Below are 21379 nucleotides of genomic sequence, written 5' to 3'. Positions count from 1 at the left end.
GCCTTTCACAGAAAGGTTAGGGTGTTTGTGTCTCTGTGTGTGTCTGTGTGTCTTTGTGAACCTGGTGTCAGTCCAAAAGGATTGAGTGTTTATGAGTGGCTTATAAGAGCCAAAATGAAAGTTCCCACAGGTAATGAATGAGCTTCCAGGCGTTTCCTTTGAGAAAGTGCTGTTCTGTGCGGTTGTGGGGCAGATGAAGGGCATATTTTCGAAAGCTGGAATATTAGGTTCCTTTCCTTTTAGACTTTTTGTAATGCTTATGCCATTTGATGCATGTTTTGCTTGGCATGCCAGTGTAAACCAGCATAAGTTCATGCAAGCCAGACTGTAATTACGCTTTCTCCATTCTCTGCAGAATGCCATAGCGTCCTTTAAAGAGCTGTGCGGCCTTTCAGCGGTGGCTAACCTGAAGCAGTGCATCTTGGCCCTTTCCCCTCGACTGACTGGGCCTGACAATAACCCCCTTCTGGTGTTCAACCTCAATGAGCAGTACCCCAACTTAGAGCCTCAAGGCCTGCTACCAGAGGTCCTAAAGAAAGTCGTTACCACATATGACATGGTGAGCAGTTTTTTGCATGATTCATTTACTTTATTTACACAGTAGTAACTCTAGTGAATATCAAAAATGACAGTAAATAAAAAGAGGAGAGAGGCATTCAATTCCATGACCTGAAATAATGTCTAGAAACAAAGTAGCAGATATAATTTAATCTCTTGTCGTCTGGATCTAAGTGTGTTCTGTCTTTGTTGTCCAAACTCGTGGTTCTTTTGCAGTGCATAGAAAAGAAAACTTAATTTGTATTTGGCAGCAACCCATTCCACTCATGCATGCTTTTGCCATCAACAGGAAGGGATGATCTAACAAGGCAAACCAACGCCAATCAGATCAATACCTGGGCTTACTGACCTAATGGGGACACACAGAGATGGTTAGGTAACAGGGCTGAAGTTCTGTTAAGTAATAAAATCAATGTTTACAAGTTATGCAACATGCCATTGAGGCTATTCCCAGCTACACCATTAACCTTAAAACACGATGTTCTCTGACACTGATTCTTGGCACAACATGAACAAGGAGGCAAAAGCACAGCAACAAGAGAAACAATTTTGTCTCTGATTTGAAAACTTAATAAACACATAGATTAGGTATGAACATTCAAGAAAAGAAAGTCCAAAATCTTTTTTTAAACCAGGCTGTAAATATGATTTTTACTGCTGGAAAGATGGACGTGTTAATACAACACTGGCTTACCTACTAGTCCCATGTGGCCATTAGAGAAACTACAGTTCTTGGCTCTTTTGTCTTTAGGTTCAACTCTGGATTCAAAGAATACACCTGTGCATTTGCATTATTTGTTATCCAAATGATACATTATGCATTAAACTAAAAAAATGGAAATGGCAAAAGCTTCATACCTTGCAACTCAAGGACGAACATAGGAAAAGGACTCTGATGCAGACCGATTAAGGTGACCCCTCTGCTCTATTCAGACATGAGAACGGAAAGCTAGGTAATTGGCCCTGATGGAAGGAGCGCCAGGAAAATTGAGTTGGAGAGGAAGAAAGAAGAAAATGACGGGTGTTTGGGGACTAAAATCAAATAAATTAAGATCAAGGGCTTAAGTGGTGTGAAGCTGCAGGCCTTGATCATCAGCAGAGTGCCAGAAGTGATGGCAAGCAGAAAGGTGTGGCGGCAAAAGATGAGCTGACAAGTGCATACGCGTAAGAAAAAGAGGGAGTGCAACCTTAAAATAATGTTAAATAATGTATGGATAAGTACAATTAGAAATTCTGGTAGTGTGTCAAAATCCACCGCAGGGAGTAGCCAGGCTTTCAGCTCCTGATTGGCAAAAATAGAATGTGGGTCTCAATGCTGCCCATTTGTGTGCTAAGAGAAAAAGCTGGAGAGACTCGGTAGTATGCCAGCTCGAGCTCTTAGGTAATATGGTCCGATTTCTGTTTGTACTCACAACAGATTAACTAAGGGCACAGAGTGTGGATGGAGAAAATACAAAGTCTTTGAAACACTGAACCGAGGGGACTTCAAAACCCATATGTTAGGCTTTTATTGGGGAATAAACTTTGTTCTAGAATGGTTCTGCTAAGATGTCTGTTATCTGCAGTTCAACCGCATACATCAAACAAGACTCATTAACACAATATTTTTAATAACATTAAAGTTGTTGTTCACAATATATATTCTCTTTTTAGTTTTAGTTTGCAGAAATGTATCATTGAACTAACGTCACCTTGAAAATAAAAGACCATTTGTGTCTTTGTTAATGTGGGTGGTAATAATAATAATAACAACAACGGCCATAACATTTAGAGGATGCAGTTTAGTGTGCAAATAGGGAGCAGTCCACCCACTTACCTTACTAGAATATGCCTTTAAAGACGCTTGATTTGCTGTGTCTGCCACCAAGACAGTAATTTCTTTACCCATCAGGAAAGTAATCACAGTGTGTGAGGCAGCTCTAAGTGCCGCAACTGCAGCTGCAGAGTGAGACAAACAGCCACAGTCACTTAGTCATGACTGCCTGTAGAAGAACATGGTGAGTCACCATATGGGTTTGTGCAACGGTGTCTGTCCCCCATACTGAGCACAGTATCAGGCAATGACTCTGCATAGTCATGCTTCGGGGGGAAAAAGGCTGCACGTTCATATTTATCTTCAGAAAACGTCTGCTGTGTTCTCACTTATTTTCTTAGAGTGCGTTAGAAAGAATAGCAGCTCAGGCCGTGACAAGTCTGTCGACATGCTCATAAAGGATAAGGCTGGCATTATTTCATATTTTCCTTATTAACACATCTGAAAAGACCAAAACGGTAGGAACAAACAAAGCTCTCTAATTCCATGGATTATACACCCTCGATTCCTTTCCTTGTATCCTTCCCGTGCATCTTAGTCCCTCCTACCAGAGATGCGAGGAGAGAATAATCGAGGCAACGGGGATTCAACAAAATGAGACATCCTCGCCTCTCAGCCATCAAAGCTGGCACAGCAGCAACATAAATTTTGTTGTAGTCCAGCTACTGCTGTATTTTATTGATTCAGATATGTGATCACATGATGCAATTCACACCATGGTGCAATGTGACAAGGTAGGCTATCATGCAGGCGATTAACCAAATTGCAAATAACTGAAACAGCATGCGAGTGCAAAGATCTAGTTGTTTGTGGTGTCGTCGTGTCACCTGTGTTTGTATAGGTCAGCTGCGTGCCACGCCTTTTACATTCTGATGGTAAAATCGCTTCTGTGCATCCTCGAGTATTACTCCTCTCTCCTCTGTCCTTGAGAAGTATGTTAGAAATGAAGGCATCCTTCAATGTGGTGTCCAGTGATGGATTTTGGAGTCACAGGCAGGAGGACAGAGAAGATTGCGAGGCACCAAATAGAGAAATGAGAAAAGCCTAATGTGCTTCTGGAAGGAAGATATATGGTAGTAAAATGTACCATAGTTTTGATTTTGTTTAAAGAGACAGCTTTATTAAATACAAACCAGACCTGTCGCACTTTTTCAAATTCTCCCTACGTATCTTTTGTAACTCGGCAACAAAGTTCAGTTGCGGATAGAAATTTTGATGCCTGCTAAGTAACGTATGGTCGGCGTATGCTGAACATGACACGCGAAGCAGACACAAACAGAATACGTAATATTGCATTGCAGGATGATGATGAGATGAAGATAATATACATGAAAATCCAAAGAACTGTTAATCATCAGTGTATGTGTGATAATATTCGTGCAAAGTTTTGTTCAGATTAAGCACCAGTTAAGGACGAGGTGGGACTGCGTCATTACAGTAAGACTGTCAGAGCAGTGAAGTACAGCCTCTGTTGGATTAAGTACTATATATTTTCCCCTCTATCGCTCTCTATACGGGCCTCCCTGATTTCCCTCTTCTCTGGGATCTGGCTGGCAGGCTCCAAAGATTGATGTTGGGGCCACAGTGATGCTTGTTTTTGGCTTTGTCTCTCCGATCTCTGCAATAAAACATTGTTCATCATTCCTTAATTTCCATCTTGGCAGCTGAGCCGGGCCGCCTGGCTTCGCAGCACAACCTCTATATGCTTAAGTCACACCGGGAGTGAACAAGTCAATTACGACCGTGCCGCACCAGTAACCTACAGGCACTTAATTGAAATCAAAAGTGCAGTAACATTAGGGTATAAATAGCATCCCCATCAGATGAAAAAAATGAAGCTATTACTAAAATAATTGTGGCAAAAGATCCAGATGGTCTTCCAGGCACCCTGTTTACTCCATGCTTATTTACCCCCGTCTCTGACAGCCTACATATGCACCATTAACCTCCTGAAACAACATGCTGCTGCCGTCTTCCTTGTGTTAAAAAAATGTTTTCGTTATTTCTTTATTTTTTTTGTTTACTGTTAGGAAGAAGCAGCGCTGGCATTTAATATGTAAATGGATTGCCACAAGAGTTTCAACAGTCTGCAGGTCAGCAGAGTTTGTGCACTCAATTAGAGGTGCGCATAAGACCAGAGGAGCTAAACTTAGCATCTGTCGCAGCTGCAGCTTCACAGAGAACACAGTAATGGTGTTGCTGCTTGAGAATGACTGACATGTTTTTAATTGAAATGACCTTAATTATCAGCACTTCCTTTGAAAAAAATACTTTCCAACCAAAGTCAGATTTGCACATATATATTTTTCTCATTTAAAACAGGACACTGGTGGTGTTTCAGGGAAGAAAAGTAACTTTTAATAAACAACCTAATTGCTTGTGTCTCCTACCCTCTAATTTTGGCTTTCAAAAATGCAGTTTAGCAGCCTGGCCCACTCACATCCCCTGTAATAACAACTTGTTTTCTAAGCACTCCCTGGATAGAAACTGCCTGCTAGCAGACAGACTGCTTCCTGCTTTGTTGTGAGATGCTAGTTTTGCTGATGTGGAAACTAAAGGCAAATGTGAGCAAATATGTTTGTGTGCTTTCAGGTAATCCAGACCAGCAAGACGCTGCTAGAGAGCTCAGAGGGGGTGTACGAGAGAATCCTACAAACCCAAAAAGCAGGTAAGATACAGTCACACAGGAGAGGAGGAAAACCCTTAAAAGGCAGAATTTCCTGACACCACTAATCAGCATCTGAGTGTTTGCCTGTGGCCGCATGTCTCCTCTGAAGCCACAGAGGTGACGTGGGATCAGTCAATATGAATTAATTAGAATTTTCTTATTTGCATAAGTGGAATTACCATTTGATTCATGTTCATTAATGTGATCCAGTCACTGTTTCTCTTTGAAAAGCTGCCATTCAAATAGAGGTGTTTAATTCACACCTGTAAGAGCCTCTGTCCTGTATTCTAATTACATGGTTCGAGACTGAGTGACGAGTGAAATGGGGGAAGACTGTGTGAAGTTAATAGATGGCAATCTATCCACACACACGCCATTCAGTACCAGTTAGAGCTCCATGCCTTTATGGAGCCTTGGCCTGCCAGCCGATTGTAACATTTCGACTTTGTGTCAATAAGGGAAAAGCAAATCCATTCAAGTTTGGTCATCCTCATAGGTCACTGGATTTAAGATGCAGCACACAGATGGGCTCTGGAGGCACCGTTTCTTCTTGAGTCTGTGTTAATGATTGAAGAGGACTGCCTTTTATTTTAGGGCCGTTCTTGTTTCATGAAGCAGCTACAGCAGTGAACCAAAAATATGGGTAAAACCTCTTAATTTTGAAGCTAATGTGATTCATATTGTAGCACTTTCTCGCAATGAATCCTGTCTAAGTAGTCTAGAGGGCTAATTTAACATTGAGCAAGCCTGCTGGAAACGCTTAGTGAGAATGGAAGGGCGCAGAGATGGACCATCATTACCACAGCTCAGCTTTATTGGCTTTCAGATGGGTGACTTATAAAATATTCATTGTCTATTGTCTTGCTGCATCAGAGAGGATGACGACTGTGCCTTTTTAAGCAATGTGAATCAAAGGCATTTTGGTGTTTTTCGTTTCAACCACCTTCCAGACCTTAACAATTACCAGCCAGTGGCTTTGGGCTAAAGATGTACTTGAACTTACTGACATCAGAAAGATCCCCCAAAGCCTTTGAATTTTTATTTAGAGCATTTTCTGTTTGGCTCCAAATTGGACTGTAGCATGCACAATTCAGAACAGCTTCTGTCCTAAATGCATGACCTGTTTGTGTCCCTCAGCCATAATAACACCCTGTGATCTGTACGGCCTTCATTGTACACATCAAAAGGCGTCCTTTTTTTCCCCTCTTTTTTGGCTTTTCTTTGTCTGCAGTTTGCAAATTTAGACTATGACGTTACTGTTACCGGCTTACCACAGTGAGATTACATGTGCCAGCTGTTGTGTTGCTTATCTTCCATGTAAAGTAGTTAAAAAGATAAAAGCCTGAAAAAGATGCCTGCCAGGCATTATTAGATCATTTTTACCTCACAAAATTGCATTTCATTATCAGTTCTGTTGTGTTCCGGGGCAGATGCTTGATCTTGATTTGTTACTGATTTAGAGGAGATTTAAAAAGTGGCTATTATCATATAATTGAATATGCTAGTATGCCTGCGCAGGTTACCAAACTGAGTTTTGAATTAACCACATTTTAGTGGTAAAGAACAGCGCATCACTCTTGTTGAGCTCTCACCTCTTTAGTGCAGCCTGGCTCATAGCAGATAACTAGCTATTATGATCCAGTTAAATTGTAAAGTGTTGTAGGCAGACACAGACTGAGTGTGGCATGTGAACAGTTCACTAGTCGATTAAATGTTATACGCTACAGTCAGTTAAACTCTTTAATTAAAGCTGGCACACCTCCACCTCCAGAATACCTTTAAAAAAAAAAAAATGGACCCTCAGAGTTGTTTGAGGGTGGAAAACTGTCTACAGTGGTCGACTGTAAACATGTTTTGGAGATTTTTTACGTGGGACTGTACAGATCAAAGATGCTTTTGTTTCCTTGCATTTTACAAATTTAGAGCATGACAAGAATTGACTGCTTTTCAAAGCCAGCCTCAAGTGGCCAAATCAAATCAAATCAAATCACTTTTATTGTCACATCACATGTGCAGGCACACTGGCACAGCACATGCGAGTGAAATTCTTGTGTGCGAGCCCCACAAGCAACAGAGTTGTGCAAACACAATAACACAAACGAGCAAAATACAAGAATGGCCAACCTGAAACTAATAAATATATGTACAATATATAATAGTGTATGCATTTCTGGATGTGTATACTAAATATTTTCCTACGTGTGTGTGTGTGTATACACATTTTTACAAATTAAATAGTAAAAAAAATAATAATAATAATAATAAAATATATAAAATATACAGAGTTGAATATGTGCAGAACAAGTGGCATTTATATACAGTGTGGAGTGCATAATGTTGAAGTTCCAGTAGTGAAGCTGAGGTGTCTATGAAGTGTTCAGCAGTCTGATGGCCTGATGGAAAAAGCTGTCTCTCAGTCTGCTGGTACGGGACCGGATGCTGCAGAACCTCCTTCCTGATGGAAGCAGTCTGAACAGTTTATGGCTGGGGTGACTGGAGTCCTTGATGATCCTCCCCGCTTTCCTCAGGCAGCGCTTCCTGTAGATGTCTTGGAGGGAGGGAAGCTCACCTCCAATTATCCGTTCAGAGCACCGCACTACTCGCTGGAGAGCTTTGCAGTTGTAGGCGGTGCTGTTGCCATACCAGGTGGTGATGCATCCAGTGAGGATGCTCTCAATGGCACAGTGATAGAAGGTCCTGAGGATGCGGGGGCTCATGCCGAATCTTTTCAGTCTCCTGAGAAAGAAGAGGCGCTGCTGCGCCTTCTTCACTGTTTTGTTTGTGTGTACTGACCACGTAAGATCCTCAGCCAGATGTACTCCAAGGAACCGGAAGCTGCTCACTCTCTCCACAGCAGCGCCGTTGATGGTGATGGGGGTGTGTACTTCTCTGCACCTCCGGAAGTCCACTATCAACTCCTTTGTCTTTGCGACGTTGAGGGTGAGATGGTTGTCTTGACACCAGTGGGTCAGGGCGCTGACCACCTCCCTGTAAGCCGAGCAGATGAAGTCCCTGACCAGCTTCTCGAAGCATTTGCTTACGATGGGGGTCAGGGCACTAGGGGAACTGGAGGTATTGGCGCTGTTTTGGCTTCAGAAGTTGCTCCTCGGTCCGACCTGACAAATGCAGCCAATGCGAGCGTTTCCTGGTTCAGCTGCGTTGAACTGCATGGCCTGTGTGGAATACATTTCGACCAATAGAAACGCAGAACGACATGAAACAGCATATATTACACGTGAAAACCATGAGCTGCCTCAAAAATGTAGGCAGGGTGCAGCGGCCAACCTCCTGTATGGAAGGACATATTAGGACACTTTAAATGAAACCATAGTCCAACAAACGAGTAAGACGGGAGTAAAAATTTAAGAAGACAAGCATTTTTTTTTTTTTTTTATTTCAAAAGCTTCCAGAGAAGCATGATGGGGACTTAAATCTCAAAGCATATTTATGATTATCCAAAATCAACTGGAGAAAATTAAACAACCAACAATTGCAAACTAGGACACAACAGATGGCAAACTGATGAACTTGAACATTGATTTATTTTCCATCCCAAACTGACATAATTCTATCCCAGCGGTGCATGCAGCATGGTTTTGTGCGTCTGTTGAGTAGAAACTGGGTCAGTATAAACCCAATTCCCCCTTTACAGAAAGCAGAATGTTTCAGCAGGAGCAGCTATTAAAGCTGTGAATAATCCATCACATCAGCTCAGACGAAGGAGGAGAGAGAGAGAAAAAAATGGACGTAGGTGGTGTCGGCGAACTCAGTCAGGTGTTTGCAGCTCAAACAGGGATGTCACCTCTCTCACCCGATACTCACTTAGGTTCCAATTAACATTTGGGGGAGCTGGATGGCCAAAGCTGCTGCAGACTAACATGATCAGCACAGAAGATGTTCTTTTAAATGCCAAGTTCAAAATTACAGTATTCAGTGCAAAGTGGAGCCACTGTGACATTTGGCAGAATACAAAGCAAAGAGCCAAAGTTTATTTTACAAGATAACATGACAGATTCTCAAAAATCAAATTGTCTAAAACAATCTTGTCCCTTTAAGCTTTCTTTAATCCGTTTGTAGAGCAGTGGATATTTTAAGGATATAATAACCATTACTTTGATTCTTTTCATTTTCTGGCTAATTATCTGCTTGTCAGCTTTTCTACTTTATGATGTAGATTTCTGAACATTTATACATAGAGTCAACAGTTTATCATCACTCCAGTTATACATACAGACACACGACTGTATACAAGTACAGTTGTGTGAGTTCTTAGCCAAAAGGCTTAATTTCAGCAATATTAAACAAACAGAAAAAAGTGCAATTGACCAAGAAGCTGTTGTATTGTTGCAGCATCTCTGGGGACTGGCCCATTGTGGTAAAGAATGAGTTGAGATTTACTGATCAATATACACTTTATCCTCACCCGTGGCCACGAGCTGGGAGTAGTGTACTCTGAAAGGGGTATGGGCACAGACACAGGCCGAAGAGCTCAGTGAGGGGGGGCTCAGAGCAGAGCCACTGCTCCTCCACACTGAAAGATGTAGTTCACGCCTCCCGGACACCACCTATGCAATGCGTTTCTGGCACGTCCTACCTAGAGCACTCCAGGACATCCTGGAGGCTCTGTGTCTCTTGGCAGGCTTGGGAACGTCTCAGTGTCCTGTGAAAGTGCTGTTGGATATAGTGGGAAGAGGGAGGTCAGGTGTCTCTGCTTAGACTGCTGCCCCTGTGACCCAGACCTGGATAATTGCTTAATCTGGATTTGTACTCCATGTCTGATAAAATTAGGTTTTAGTGGCATGTGTGGTATAAGTAGATATGATCCTGTCTTGCTGAAAGAATTATGAATTTAACCTATTGAAAAATTCAGGTCATGCTGCAATCCTTCACATTACGCCTCAGCCTTCTCGAAGCGGGCTTTACTGTACAGTTGCAGTCTTGCAGCATTACCTCAGAGATTAGAGTCTCAAATGCTTTGCTAAGAACGAGCTTTCCCCTTTCTTGCCTGCCAGACTCCATAAAACGTTGCTAGGCAACCTTCAGTGTAAGTTAAGTGTGTGTGTGCACCTTCTTCAGCACCGTCATGGTTCATGTGCGCAGCAACAGCAGCTCTGTAGTTACAGTAGTGACCTGGAATTAAACAGATGTCATTTCACATTCGATTATAGCAAAAAATGGTGGGGAAAATACAAAAAAAACAACTTGGGAGCGGTGACGTGACATCTGCTACAAATATGATAAATGTGTCACAACTGACTGAGTCCCGTCAGCTTCCTGAGGTTGTATTCATGCCAGAAGTCTGGTGACAGACGCAAATCCTCAGTTGAGTGGCTCCAAAACAGCCCAGCACCACACACCTATAATGGAGATTTCACACAAATGGGGTTGGGGGGGTTGTTGTCTCTCGCTCTCTCTCTCTCTCGTGCACACCATGTTTCCATGGCAACAGCACTGACAGGAACTACGACTGGCTCAAGCTGTTATCAGAGATTCAAGCGGAAATGTATGTGGAGTTTCCAGTGCAGAGATGTTACGCAGTCATGGAGTCTCTGCTCTGTCTGCCTTTGGTTTATGGTTCTCAGGCTGAAGTTTCCTGTTGCTGCCCTGCAAAGCAAAGTCAACTTTAAACATGTCCTTAGTCGGACTCAGTCATGCAGAGGAAGGAGGGGGAAAAATAGGAGAGGAGGGAAGAGGTGGGAAAGCTCCTCAGGAGACAAATCCCTCCTCTGTTGGAGGCCGTGATGCTAATCCACAGTGAAAGAGCGTCGTGTCTGTCTCCCACTCTCTCTGTTTCTAGGTCTCTTTTATCCCGCCTCACTGTTTCCTTCTCCTCATCTGTACTCCTGTCCCTTAGCATCCCTGTATTAGGAGGGTTTACCCAGGATTTGCACACTAGTCACTGCATGATATAGATTTCCCATTGATGATGCTGAAGAGAGGCATAAAACAGTCCCTCGCTGACAGGGACATCCCAGTGAAAATCTATGTATAAACACTGTGTGGATTCTAATAAAACAAAGCAGTCCCAAGAAAAGTCGGATACATTTTCCTTCCGCGGTCAATGAAAAGCTGAAAAACAGAGCACATTTTCCATCACGTCTGCTTTCCACACGACTTAATATTTTCATGGCAGGCGCTTGAGTTTGTGCTACAGGACAATCTCACCTGCTTTCCAGACCTGGTATGTATGTAACTGTGGCCACTGCGATCCATTATCACCTCGTATGCGTGCAGTGAGGAGACAGTAATGCTCTCCCACCTCCGGAGAGTCTCTGTACTTCCGCAGACTGAAGTTTTCTGCTGCTGGAGAAATGTGAATGTCGACAGTACATGCCAGGGTCTTTGCTTGCATGCGTTTCCTCACAGTGACAACAAGCCTAGCAAGCCTCGCATATCCCAGACTCCACTCTCGCAGCAGCTGTTCTTCTTTCCTAAACAAACACCGCACTGACTCGACACTCATTCTCGTCTGTTTCTCTCTCGCAGCTATGGAATTTCACGAGAACCTCCACGACCTGGCTGTGAAGGAAGGCTTGAAAGGCAGAAAGCTGCACAAGGCTGTGGAGAGCTTCACGTGGAACATCACCATTCTGAAGGTGAGATTTTCAGTCACATCACTTATAAGTCAAGCCAGTTTTATTAATGGAGGCCAATGCCACCACGTTGCTTAGAGGAGCTTTGCATAATAACCTTTATTTATCATACAATGGGCCCTGCTCGCTTCATCCTCTCACTTCGCTGTAAGCTACATTTCTTCTGATCCTTTTTGACATCATGACATTAGTTGGGAAAAAAAAAAGTGCCTTTCAGCAAGTGTTTAGAGGAGTCTTGAGATTTTCAGGACACAGGGATTGCTTGTATACGCTCAGCTTACTTAACCTTTATCCTGCTACAATGGCATGTAGACTGTATACAAACGAAACAAAGGAAAGGAATAAATAGATACACTACAGTGAGCTGCATGATTTATGGCTAAAAGCACCGAGTGTGTTCCCTGCCACAGCACCAGGAGCAGAGCTGATCACTGTTAATCAATAAGGTGTTACAGTGCAGATCAAGTTTTGATCATAGTCAGCCTGACAAGTTGAACTAAAGTGCACGTTGATGACTGCAGCATCAGCTACTCTGACATTTAAAGGAAGTGACGACAGAGAAACGCTGCTGGGAGGAAGTCTGATTGTTGGTCAGGAAAATGATCTAGTCGGCCGTAAATGCTGCTTTAACAGTGACGCGTTCCACAATGATAAAGGCTCTCACGTATAAAAGAAACCTCATGTAACTTGTGTTTTAACCAACTTAAAATGAACTATTTAAGCCTGCTGTGGACTTTCAGTGTTAGAACTGCACAGATGTTCAGGTAATGTTGAAGCAGTGAATACATGTTTAAGAAAAATAAAGTTACAGGTAGAACTAGGTGTGAAAAACATTTCAAATTTCATTAAAAACTCAACTGTATGTTGTGCTTATAAAACCAACTGCAGTGAAATTAAAGTATACAGGAGACGTGTTCAGCTCTGCGACCTGTTCAGGGTCTGACTCTCGCCCAATGACAGCTGGGATAAGCTCCACCCTCTCTGTGACCTTGAATTAGACAAGCGTTTAAAAAGATGGACGGATGGATGATTCGTTACGTTTGTCACTACACAGCAGAGGCACGAGGACACTTTGTGGGACGTTAGTGAAACTGGAATGTTTATGGACTGTGAGTCAGTGACCTTCACAAAGCATTTGTAATAAACTTTTCGGAGCCAATAACATCTTAAATCTGACACTGACACAACTCTACAACACATTAATCTAAACACAGAGGTAAGAGCGATCAGCTCTGCAGCTTCCTCCCTGAGCCTGGTTCAACTAGAGGTCTTTAACCCCACTGTTCCCAAGTGCTGTTCATAGAGAATAGAAAATATATGGTAATAATATACCATCAAATATTTGGGGTGCTCTTTGATATTGTATGGTTTTCTTTATTTTACAGTGTAACACCCCTTGAGATGTTTGTGTAGTGAATTAGCGTTGCACAAATTAAACTGAAAGAAGTTTTACAAGCTACAGTTTTTCCTGACACCCAATTTGCTGCTGTCTGACTCTGTGATCTGTGTTTACCTCTCAGGGCCAGGCGGATCTACTGAAGCATGCCCGAAGCGAAGTCCAGGAGAACCTCAAGCAGATCCACTATGCCGCGCTCACCTGTAAACTGACTAAAGGTAGCGCGGTGAGCGGTTCCTTCGGCTCTGAGTCCAAGAGCAGATGCAGCCTTGAGGCCATCCCGGAGAAGGCCATCGCGGAGGAGGAGCTGACGGACGAGGACAACTAGACCTTCAGACCTCCACTCTGTTCTTGCCTCCTGAGCTCAAAACCCAAAGCTTTACCCAGACATCACTGCTCCGTGCACGCTAGTGTTTCTTCACATTCCATCACAAACATTCCTGCATCCCAAGCGCAGCTTTAACCTCTCTAACTTCTGCCATCAGTAAAACGCTGCTTTTCCAGGCACGAGCTCAGTTCACCACACGGCTTCACTGCAAGTTAATTCAAGTCTAGATAACTGGCAAATTACTAATGGAGCATTTGCTGCACATGTGCCACCAAACCTTCCCAGTCATCAAGCTCAGATCTCTACATCCTCCACGCCACTGCACAAGTTTGCTGCCATTCGTCTAACCCCAACTCTTCTCCTGACTGAACCAGGAGAGATGAGTGAACTACCAGCCACCAGACTGTTTAAGACATTCAGCTGTTTGGAGACAGTGCACTTCTACTCAGCAGAACAGGTGTTAAGAAAAGATATGAAGGAAAAAAAGCCGCGGATTGTTGTAAGAGATTTCCTAAAGCACAATTTTCTGGATTTACTGTATGAATGTAACGGGACAGGAGGAACAACAAGCCGACGGGAGAAGTCAATAAATGGTAGACGAACACATGTGAATGGGAGTAAAGAGCTGTTTACAATACTGAACTTGTCCATGTTTTTGTCTGCCAAAACAGTATACTGTGTGTATATATGGAGTTTTCTGTTACCTTTTTTTCTGCAGAGTGCATCATTTTATTATTGTACACTTGGAAATACAAGATTTATTTTATAAAAGATATATGAATATGTCTGTGGAAATACAAAGTTTTATTTGTCTGTGGACATCTGGTAACGAGGTTTATCACGAGGAAAAGTGACCCGAGTTTTCCCGGTGGAGCGCGCCAACACGTCGAGACAGAAGGACGAATAAGAGAATGTATTCATACAGTTTCTTTGGTGCAAACAACAACAAAGTCTCAAAATTCAGAACCAGCAACTGCACGGAAGAAACCGGTGACTGGACGTTAATGCACTCAACAGCTCGCAGTTTTAATCACATTAGCGTTTCATTGGGGAATATATGGGGCTTTTATTTTTGGAGCATGCTCCTCCCACACGAGAGTGCTGAAACCTGTAATAAATATTAAAAAGATTAGATTTCTTCCAAGAAAAAAAAAAAAAAAGCCAAACCAATTCCACAGATATTCAAAATAAACCAAATGAGAAATCTGTTCTGGCTGTGGAAAAAAAAGAAAACTCATCAGTCTGTTTTCTTGTAATTACTTGGTTTTGCTGAGCAGAATCATTGAATAGATCCTACAGGGACTCATCTCAAGGTTTCAAACACTGCCGCTCTCTAAGACACAGCTGAAGACACGCGTACAAGTTGACCTTTGGCCTCAGTGTCTTGGTGCAAAGGTCACAGCGATATTAAATGGACACAGTAGTACTCTTCAAAATTACAAATAGGTAATTTTGAAAAAGGTTTTGAAAACAACACCAAATAAAAATAATTAACAAAAGAACTGAATTAAATAGAACAAATTATTGACCCCCCAAAAAAGTGCTGGATGAGCCTTCATCTTATTGCATCTACCATTTTTAACAGACTGAAACAACCACAAGTCAAAACCAGTGTTCAACAAACAGTGATAATCATCAACCATTACACAGTCCATAACAGCCGTCTTCATGACAATCACTGTGTTAAGTAATGAAATCTATACGGACAAAGGTGACCTACATGCTTGAAATCACTAACCTCATGTGTTGGGAGCTTGTGAGACAGGACCTCACATTGTAGACTGGGTGCAGCCCCGTGACTTTGTCGCTGGTTAGTAAAATCCTGTTATGAAGCCGAGCGCTTTCCCCATTTGTTTAAGACAACCCAAAGCTAGCGATTGATCCCATCGTCATTAGAAGCGTTTACGTTATTAAGAAAGCGAAGAAGTCTGGGGTATTTTACCAGAGATTCCCCTACCATCAGAGGTTTTTTGTACCCAGAGTCATTGCTCCCCTGCTGGCCATGAAAGAACACAAGTTTAAAGCACATTAGCTTCGCCAAATCCATCTTTTATACTTTCCATGTTTGAGATGCTGAGATAAACTCAAGTGCCTGGGAGGTCTGGGTAGGAGAGAGTTATGTTTGGCCAAGGTGCAGGGAAGCCATTGTGAGTACACGTTAAGTCACAAGTTTTAGTTGCGTTCATTCAATACTAAATACTGACTGGCTATATTTAGAAAGCCCTGCACACTGAAAATGTAACCTGTGCATTTATTTGTAACACCATGTCCTCCACAAACCTTTAGTTGAAACCTGTCTTGCTATTGCAGTACTGCAGTGCACCATGGCAGAGGTGCCACAGGACTCCTTGTGTGTCTGAGACGTTAGCAGCTTTGATAAGAATGGCAGTATTTGACACCACGGGTATGAGAACATGCTGCACTCACTTTGTATGGGAAGAAACAAAAGGCTATGGATTCAGTTTACGCCACAAAGATGTTTCCCTGAAATGCCTCATTTTGCAGTTACCACAGCTCCACTTATCCACTTTTAAGTTCTCACCTGACGAAAAACTGTATCATACAGCTCAAGCAGATTCTGTCTGTGATTAACAGCACTTTGACAACCCTTTGTAAGAATATAAACTCAGGGCTGAAGAGATGGTAGAGAAGGACACCGACTTCAAAGTAATAAAAGCTTCATATCCATTCCTGGTGACAGAGCAGCAATCGATCCACAGTTACCCTTTGATTAAACTGTGCCTCGCTACTGCTAACTAAAAGCAAGTGCAAGCAGGGACTGAGAAAAGGGCATTGTCTTTGAACATGACTTTACTGTGACGTTGCTCCATTGACACGCCGGCTTGCCTTTCATTTGTCCCTCCAATATTATCTCTATTTATAATCTCACAATAGTAAAGTAGATATTTTTAATTACTGGACAAAGGCGGCCTGAAATAATAAGTATATATAAAATAATTAACCCTAGAAAATGATGTAAAATGCACTTGACATTTCAGAGCCTTTAAAAGGAGGCCGGTTATGCTTGTCTTTTATGTATACACATTAAAAATAGTGGATGTTCATATTTAACATGGCCAGTTTCAAATATGGAGATCAGCCTTTGTGTGAGTGACCTCTGTGGGCCTCCTGTTATCCAACTGTGAGAGCGGATATCCCTAACGTGGTCACCTGAGGCGCACAGAAGCCTCACCCACCTATTTAAATGATTTGTTCATGAGGGGCAGCCAATGAAGAGAATCTGGTTGAGGTCAGACAGATGAGGGACAGTGCTGAGGATTATTCTGAAAGCTACTCTACACGAGTCCAACAATAATCTATTGGACCACAGAAGGTCTCGTTTTGAAAATTTTCAAAACAAGTATCTGATTTGTTGCCTTATGGGGAGAGCTTAATGATCTGAGGAGAGTACAAATTAAGTCAGTGCGACTTTGACGCTGGTGTTGCGATTTAGGAAGAGATAAAGCTGAAACCTTAAAAAGTTTAACTGTGTGACTCTGCTCACCAGCTGCCCGTCTTTTACACTCAACAAACATGACTTGGGTTGTGGCACGACTTTTCTTTTAAAACAGGGTGGTAGCCCTTTTCAAACAAGCTGAACATCAATATCTTTGTCCACAGAATAAAAATGATTTAACTGCTAGCTGTCAGTGTAGCCAAACACATCCATAAATGTCTGCATCCTTTTTCAAATTCTTCCTTGTTGCTCATGATAATGTGCGGTTTTTTTTTTCTTTTAAATGCTGTCCACACCTCCTGCAGATCATAAACCCACAACAAGACGTCAGTGCTGTGCCAGTTGGCGTATTTACAGTTGTTGTTGAGAGCATTTCAGCTGTATTTCAAGTCTCTTTACCTGTCAAATAAAAAAGAAAAAAAAAATGAACTCAATAAACATTGTTGGATAGATCATGTGTTTGTGTTTGACTTTACTCGATACTTTTTAACCTGGGGGCAGAGATGGCTTCCTCGTTCTTAGGCAGTGTTTACTTACTTCCCGTCATCTGCTCTCTCGCTGCACAGTGATCAGCTCGCCCGCCTCCCTGCAGCAACCGTCCTCCACTCTTCTTCAGGCTGCACCGTGTCAGACTGACCTTCCCACTCCAGTCAGCCCTGCTTCTGCCTATTTTTGCCAATGTAGGTTGCTCTGTTAGGTAATTTACATCCCAGCGTCATACTGAATCCCCATTTGCTCCTTCTCAAAGAATAAGAAAATCCCTCTTGCATTAAAGGAATATTCTACCTATTTTTCATCCCCTCCCTGCAGCTTTGACTCACGCAGGCCTCGCTAATGGTTTCTAATCCAGGAACCAAACCCAAGTCTCCTGCTGCTCTTATTCCAAGTCACATTACAGCCTTGGAATGTTAAATGCTAAATGTTCCCAAGGTTAGTTTCGCTTTTAATATTCACATCAATCATGCTCACAGTGCGTGAGTCCACAAAGATGTGACTATTTTCAAGGGCAGAGATGCCTCGTTCCAACTCCCCCAGCTGGTTTTTTTTTTTTGCACATCCATCAGTATCGATTAGCTCCCTGTGTGTTGAGCTGAGCAGAGCCAGCCTGGGGAAATAAAGCTTAGGCTTGCTTTGGATGGGTCTGTCGCCAGCATGCACGCTCACAAGTGCTCATGCACAGGTAGCAAGCAAAGGCAGACCCTATTTTATGGGTAAGACAGCTGTGCAGTTGCTACCAAACAAACTTTATTTATATAGTGAGTCACGAGTGTATTATGTTTGGAGTCCCTAACTGAGAAAACTGCAAAAACTGAGTAAAGAGCAAGTAACCAATACTCGATTTCACACATGGTCACTAAAAAAGATTTAATTTATTAATCAGCTGGGTTTTTTTTTTTTCCTTTTTTATTGGGGGTCAACCTCAATGATCTACCACACGTGGAGGCAGTGACAATCAGCTAAATGGGTGTAAAGAGCACTGAAACTGACCCGAATGGCCCTCTAATGCTTTCTGTAAAGAGCTTTTTAACGAGCGTTAGCATGTCACCCGAATGTTTATACAGCAAAATGTCTTTTATTAGCCATCAGAGAGTTCAAAACGAGGGTATCGGCACTTTCTGAGCCATGCTCTGCTGTCAGTGGGACTCATTAAATGTTGTTCTATAGTGTCAAGGCTGCAGGTTTTACAATCTTACTAGTAATTTCTATCTTTGTGCTAGATAACAAATCATAATTGAAACCCTAAAAAAAAAAAAAAAAAAGACATATTCAAGTACTCCTTTCTGGAAAAGAAAATAGCTTGATTTAGCAAACGTCACCTGAAACGTGGCGATGTGATAATCGAGGCTGTCCTGATGTATAAATTTTGTGTTCGAGTAAATCAACTTCCTAGGAGAGCTTTCTTACAATGAAGAGGGCTCTCAAACAATACAAGGGTGGAGGGTTATGACACTAAACATCGTCTGGAATTAATCAGCAGACGAAGCCTGGCTCACACTTTCCCAGAAGTTAAGCAACAGCACTGCGGTTAAGATGAACGGATAGACGGATGGGTCTTGAGTGCAACGTCTGAAGCTAAATCATCATCTGCATGTTTACAGCAGTGCGCTGGCACTCAAGCGAACTCTGTGGGAAGCTGTTTGGACAAGGCATAAAACAAAAGGCAATGCAGGATAGGCTGTCAGCGAAGATGCGTTCTGTTTGGGTTTTCCAAGCAGACGTCACTGAATCCTGTGCTAGCTCGACGCTGGCAGAACAGTGTGTGTCCCTCCTGCTTGCATTGGAGGAGTTTACTGCAGCCAAACAGCGTTGACGTGCTGTGATAGACTCCAGATACCTTTTGCAGATGAGGTCTGAGATGGAGTACAGGTCATCAGTTCATCAGACTCCATCCTTCTGTTTTTATACCACTCTGTATCATGATCTTCTTTTCCTCACTTGTTTCTTCAGCTTATTGATTCCTCCTCCATCCTCTCAACAGATCGAACTATTCTTATCTTTGACACCTCGTCAGTCAGCAGTCAGATGACATTTAAAACCCCACAGGAAGCCTGTGTGAATGTGAAGAGTGGTGTGAATGACCCCTAAGCCTGGAGCGTGGAGCTTAACTCTAAAAATGGGGAAAAGAAAAGACCGGCTAAATTCCCATGTTGTTATAAGCAGAGCCTGGTGGATACAGAATTTTCAGGAGTAAGAAAATTCAGAGATAATAGATAACACACAAAACATAACCACACAGTATGGTGAAAATATAATGACAAGAGAAAATGATGGGAGACATAATTTAACTGTGGAACGTCTTTTTATACACTATCCTATTGGGATTGGTTAGTTATTCTGAGGCAGCCGATAGGTACCGGACAGGCCAAGTGGAACATGGCTCGGTCAGTGGCGGAAGCTAAAAACTCAGGTGTGGGAAGAGTTTCAGAGAGGCCATGGAAAAAGACTTTCGGACTGCCTCAGGAGGGGAAAACTGTGCTCTACCTGCACTCTGTATAGTGCGGGTGGGGTGCTGCTGACTTCGGCTGAGAATGCTCTCAGGCGGTGGAAGGAATACTTCAAGGACCTCCTTTAATCCCACTAGCACGTCTTCCATGGAAGAAGCAGAGTCTGGGGATGAGGGTGACGACTTGTCTATCTCTAGGGGTTAAACAACTCCGTGGTGGCAGGGCCCCTGGGGTGGACGAGGTTTGTTCTAGGGCTGTCTTGGCCTCTTGCCTCTACAATGTTGCATGGAGATGAGGGGCGGTACCTCTGGATTGGTGGTTCCCATCTTCAAGATGGGGGACCGGAGGGTGTTCCAACTATAGGAGATCACACCTCAGCCTCCCTGGGAAAGTCTATGCCAGGGTGCTGGGAAGGAGAGTTCGTCTGTTAGGTGAACCTCAGACGCAGGAGCAATAATGCACTTTTCGTCCTGGTCATGGAAAACTGGACCAGCTCTTTACCTTTTTTTTTTTTTTTTTTTCTTTTCTAAATGACATCAGAAACAGCAGTATGCGACATTACGTGATGGCAGAGCTTCAGTTCATCCTTTGTCATTTTTTTTTTTTTTTTTAAATAAATAGGACAGGGGGAATGAATGAGAGAAAGAGGGGGAGAGAAAGAAAGAAAACCAAAGGGGAGAAGAGACGGTGAGAAGGGGGGGGAAGAGAGGGAAAAAAAAAAAGAACTCCTGGGTCACCTGTATGGAGAAAAAAAGAAACAAACAAAAAAAACAAACAGAGGAGACAGCAAACAACAAAGAGCAACATAATAATAGAGAAAACGAAGCACCATCACAATAAACTAGCTAGTCATAGATATCAATATTTACTAAATAATAAACGATATTGTGCAGCACGCAAGATAGACAGCGCACAGTGTGCTTTGAGGCAGCAGCCAAGAAAGCTTTAGTCCGCGTCTGTGAGTACCCATGTGTGCATGCCTGTGTGGATCAGCATGCTTGCATTCCAAAGGTTTCTCCATGTAATGATCTGCTAGGGAGTGTGGGGGGGCCACAGCCCCGTCCTCCAGGGTGTGAAGCGGGTATGGAGGAGATCAAAACTCCAGACATCCAGAGGCCCCCAGAACACAAGAGACCATGGAAGACCAACAGAGGGGCAGCCGCGCCACTGTTCCAGTAAGAGCTGAGGAGAGTCCCAGATGAGGGCTCGCCCAGCAGCCGCGGAGCAGAAGTCAGGGGGAGTTGCAGTGACGCGCCCGTGAGCTCCGCTGGCCCCCAGCTGTGCCTGAGTGACCGAGCCCCAGGCCGAGAGGCCGGGGGCACCCCACCTCCAAAGGGGCCCGAGCGAGCCCCAGGCCCCAGGCCCCGACAAGCGGCCGCCAAGGAGTGAGCCGGTGTGTACCCAGACGCCCACCCCCAGACACAAAGAACCACCAACACAGCTCTTTACCTTTTCAAGGATACTTGAGGGTGCATGGGAGTTTGCCCAACCGGTCTACGTGTGTTTTGTGGACCTAGAGAAGGCATTTGACCTTGTCCCTCGGAGTGTCCTGTGGGAGGCGCTTTGGGAGTATGGGGTGTCTGGCCCATTACTATGGGCCATTCAATCCTTGTTCAACCGT

At 43.2% G+C, this 21379-nt stretch overlaps 1 protein-coding gene across 1 annotated transcript in view; it reads left to right on the top strand.

The window, feature by feature from the left end:
- The window catches only part of plcl2 (phospholipase C like 2), a 41768-nt gene extending 27179 nt beyond the window's left edge, over positions 1-14589 (top strand). The window contains exons 4-7 of the mRNA XM_085292603.1: positions 356-559; positions 4964-5039; positions 11526-11635; positions 13153-14589. Coding sequence (XP_085148729.1) covers positions 356-559; positions 4964-5039; positions 11526-11635; positions 13153-13356 — 594 coding nt within the window. The 3' untranslated portion in view covers positions 13357-14589. The remainder of the gene's footprint in view (positions 1-355; positions 560-4963; positions 5040-11525; positions 11636-13152) is intronic.
- Positions 14590-21379: the final 6790 nt, after the last annotated feature.

The sequence above is a fragment of the Mchenga conophoros genome, linkage group LG11, assembly GCF_057382185.1.
Source record: "Mchenga conophoros isolate Kocher_MC1m ecotype Shallow Benthic linkage group LG11, M_conophoros_male_GT1.1, whole genome shotgun sequence".
Classification (NCBI taxonomy): Eukaryota; Metazoa; Chordata; class Actinopteri; order Cichliformes; family Cichlidae; genus Mchenga; species Mchenga conophoros.
The sequence above is the reverse complement of the archived record's forward strand: the minus strand, read 5'-3'. Positions and strand labels throughout refer to the sequence as shown.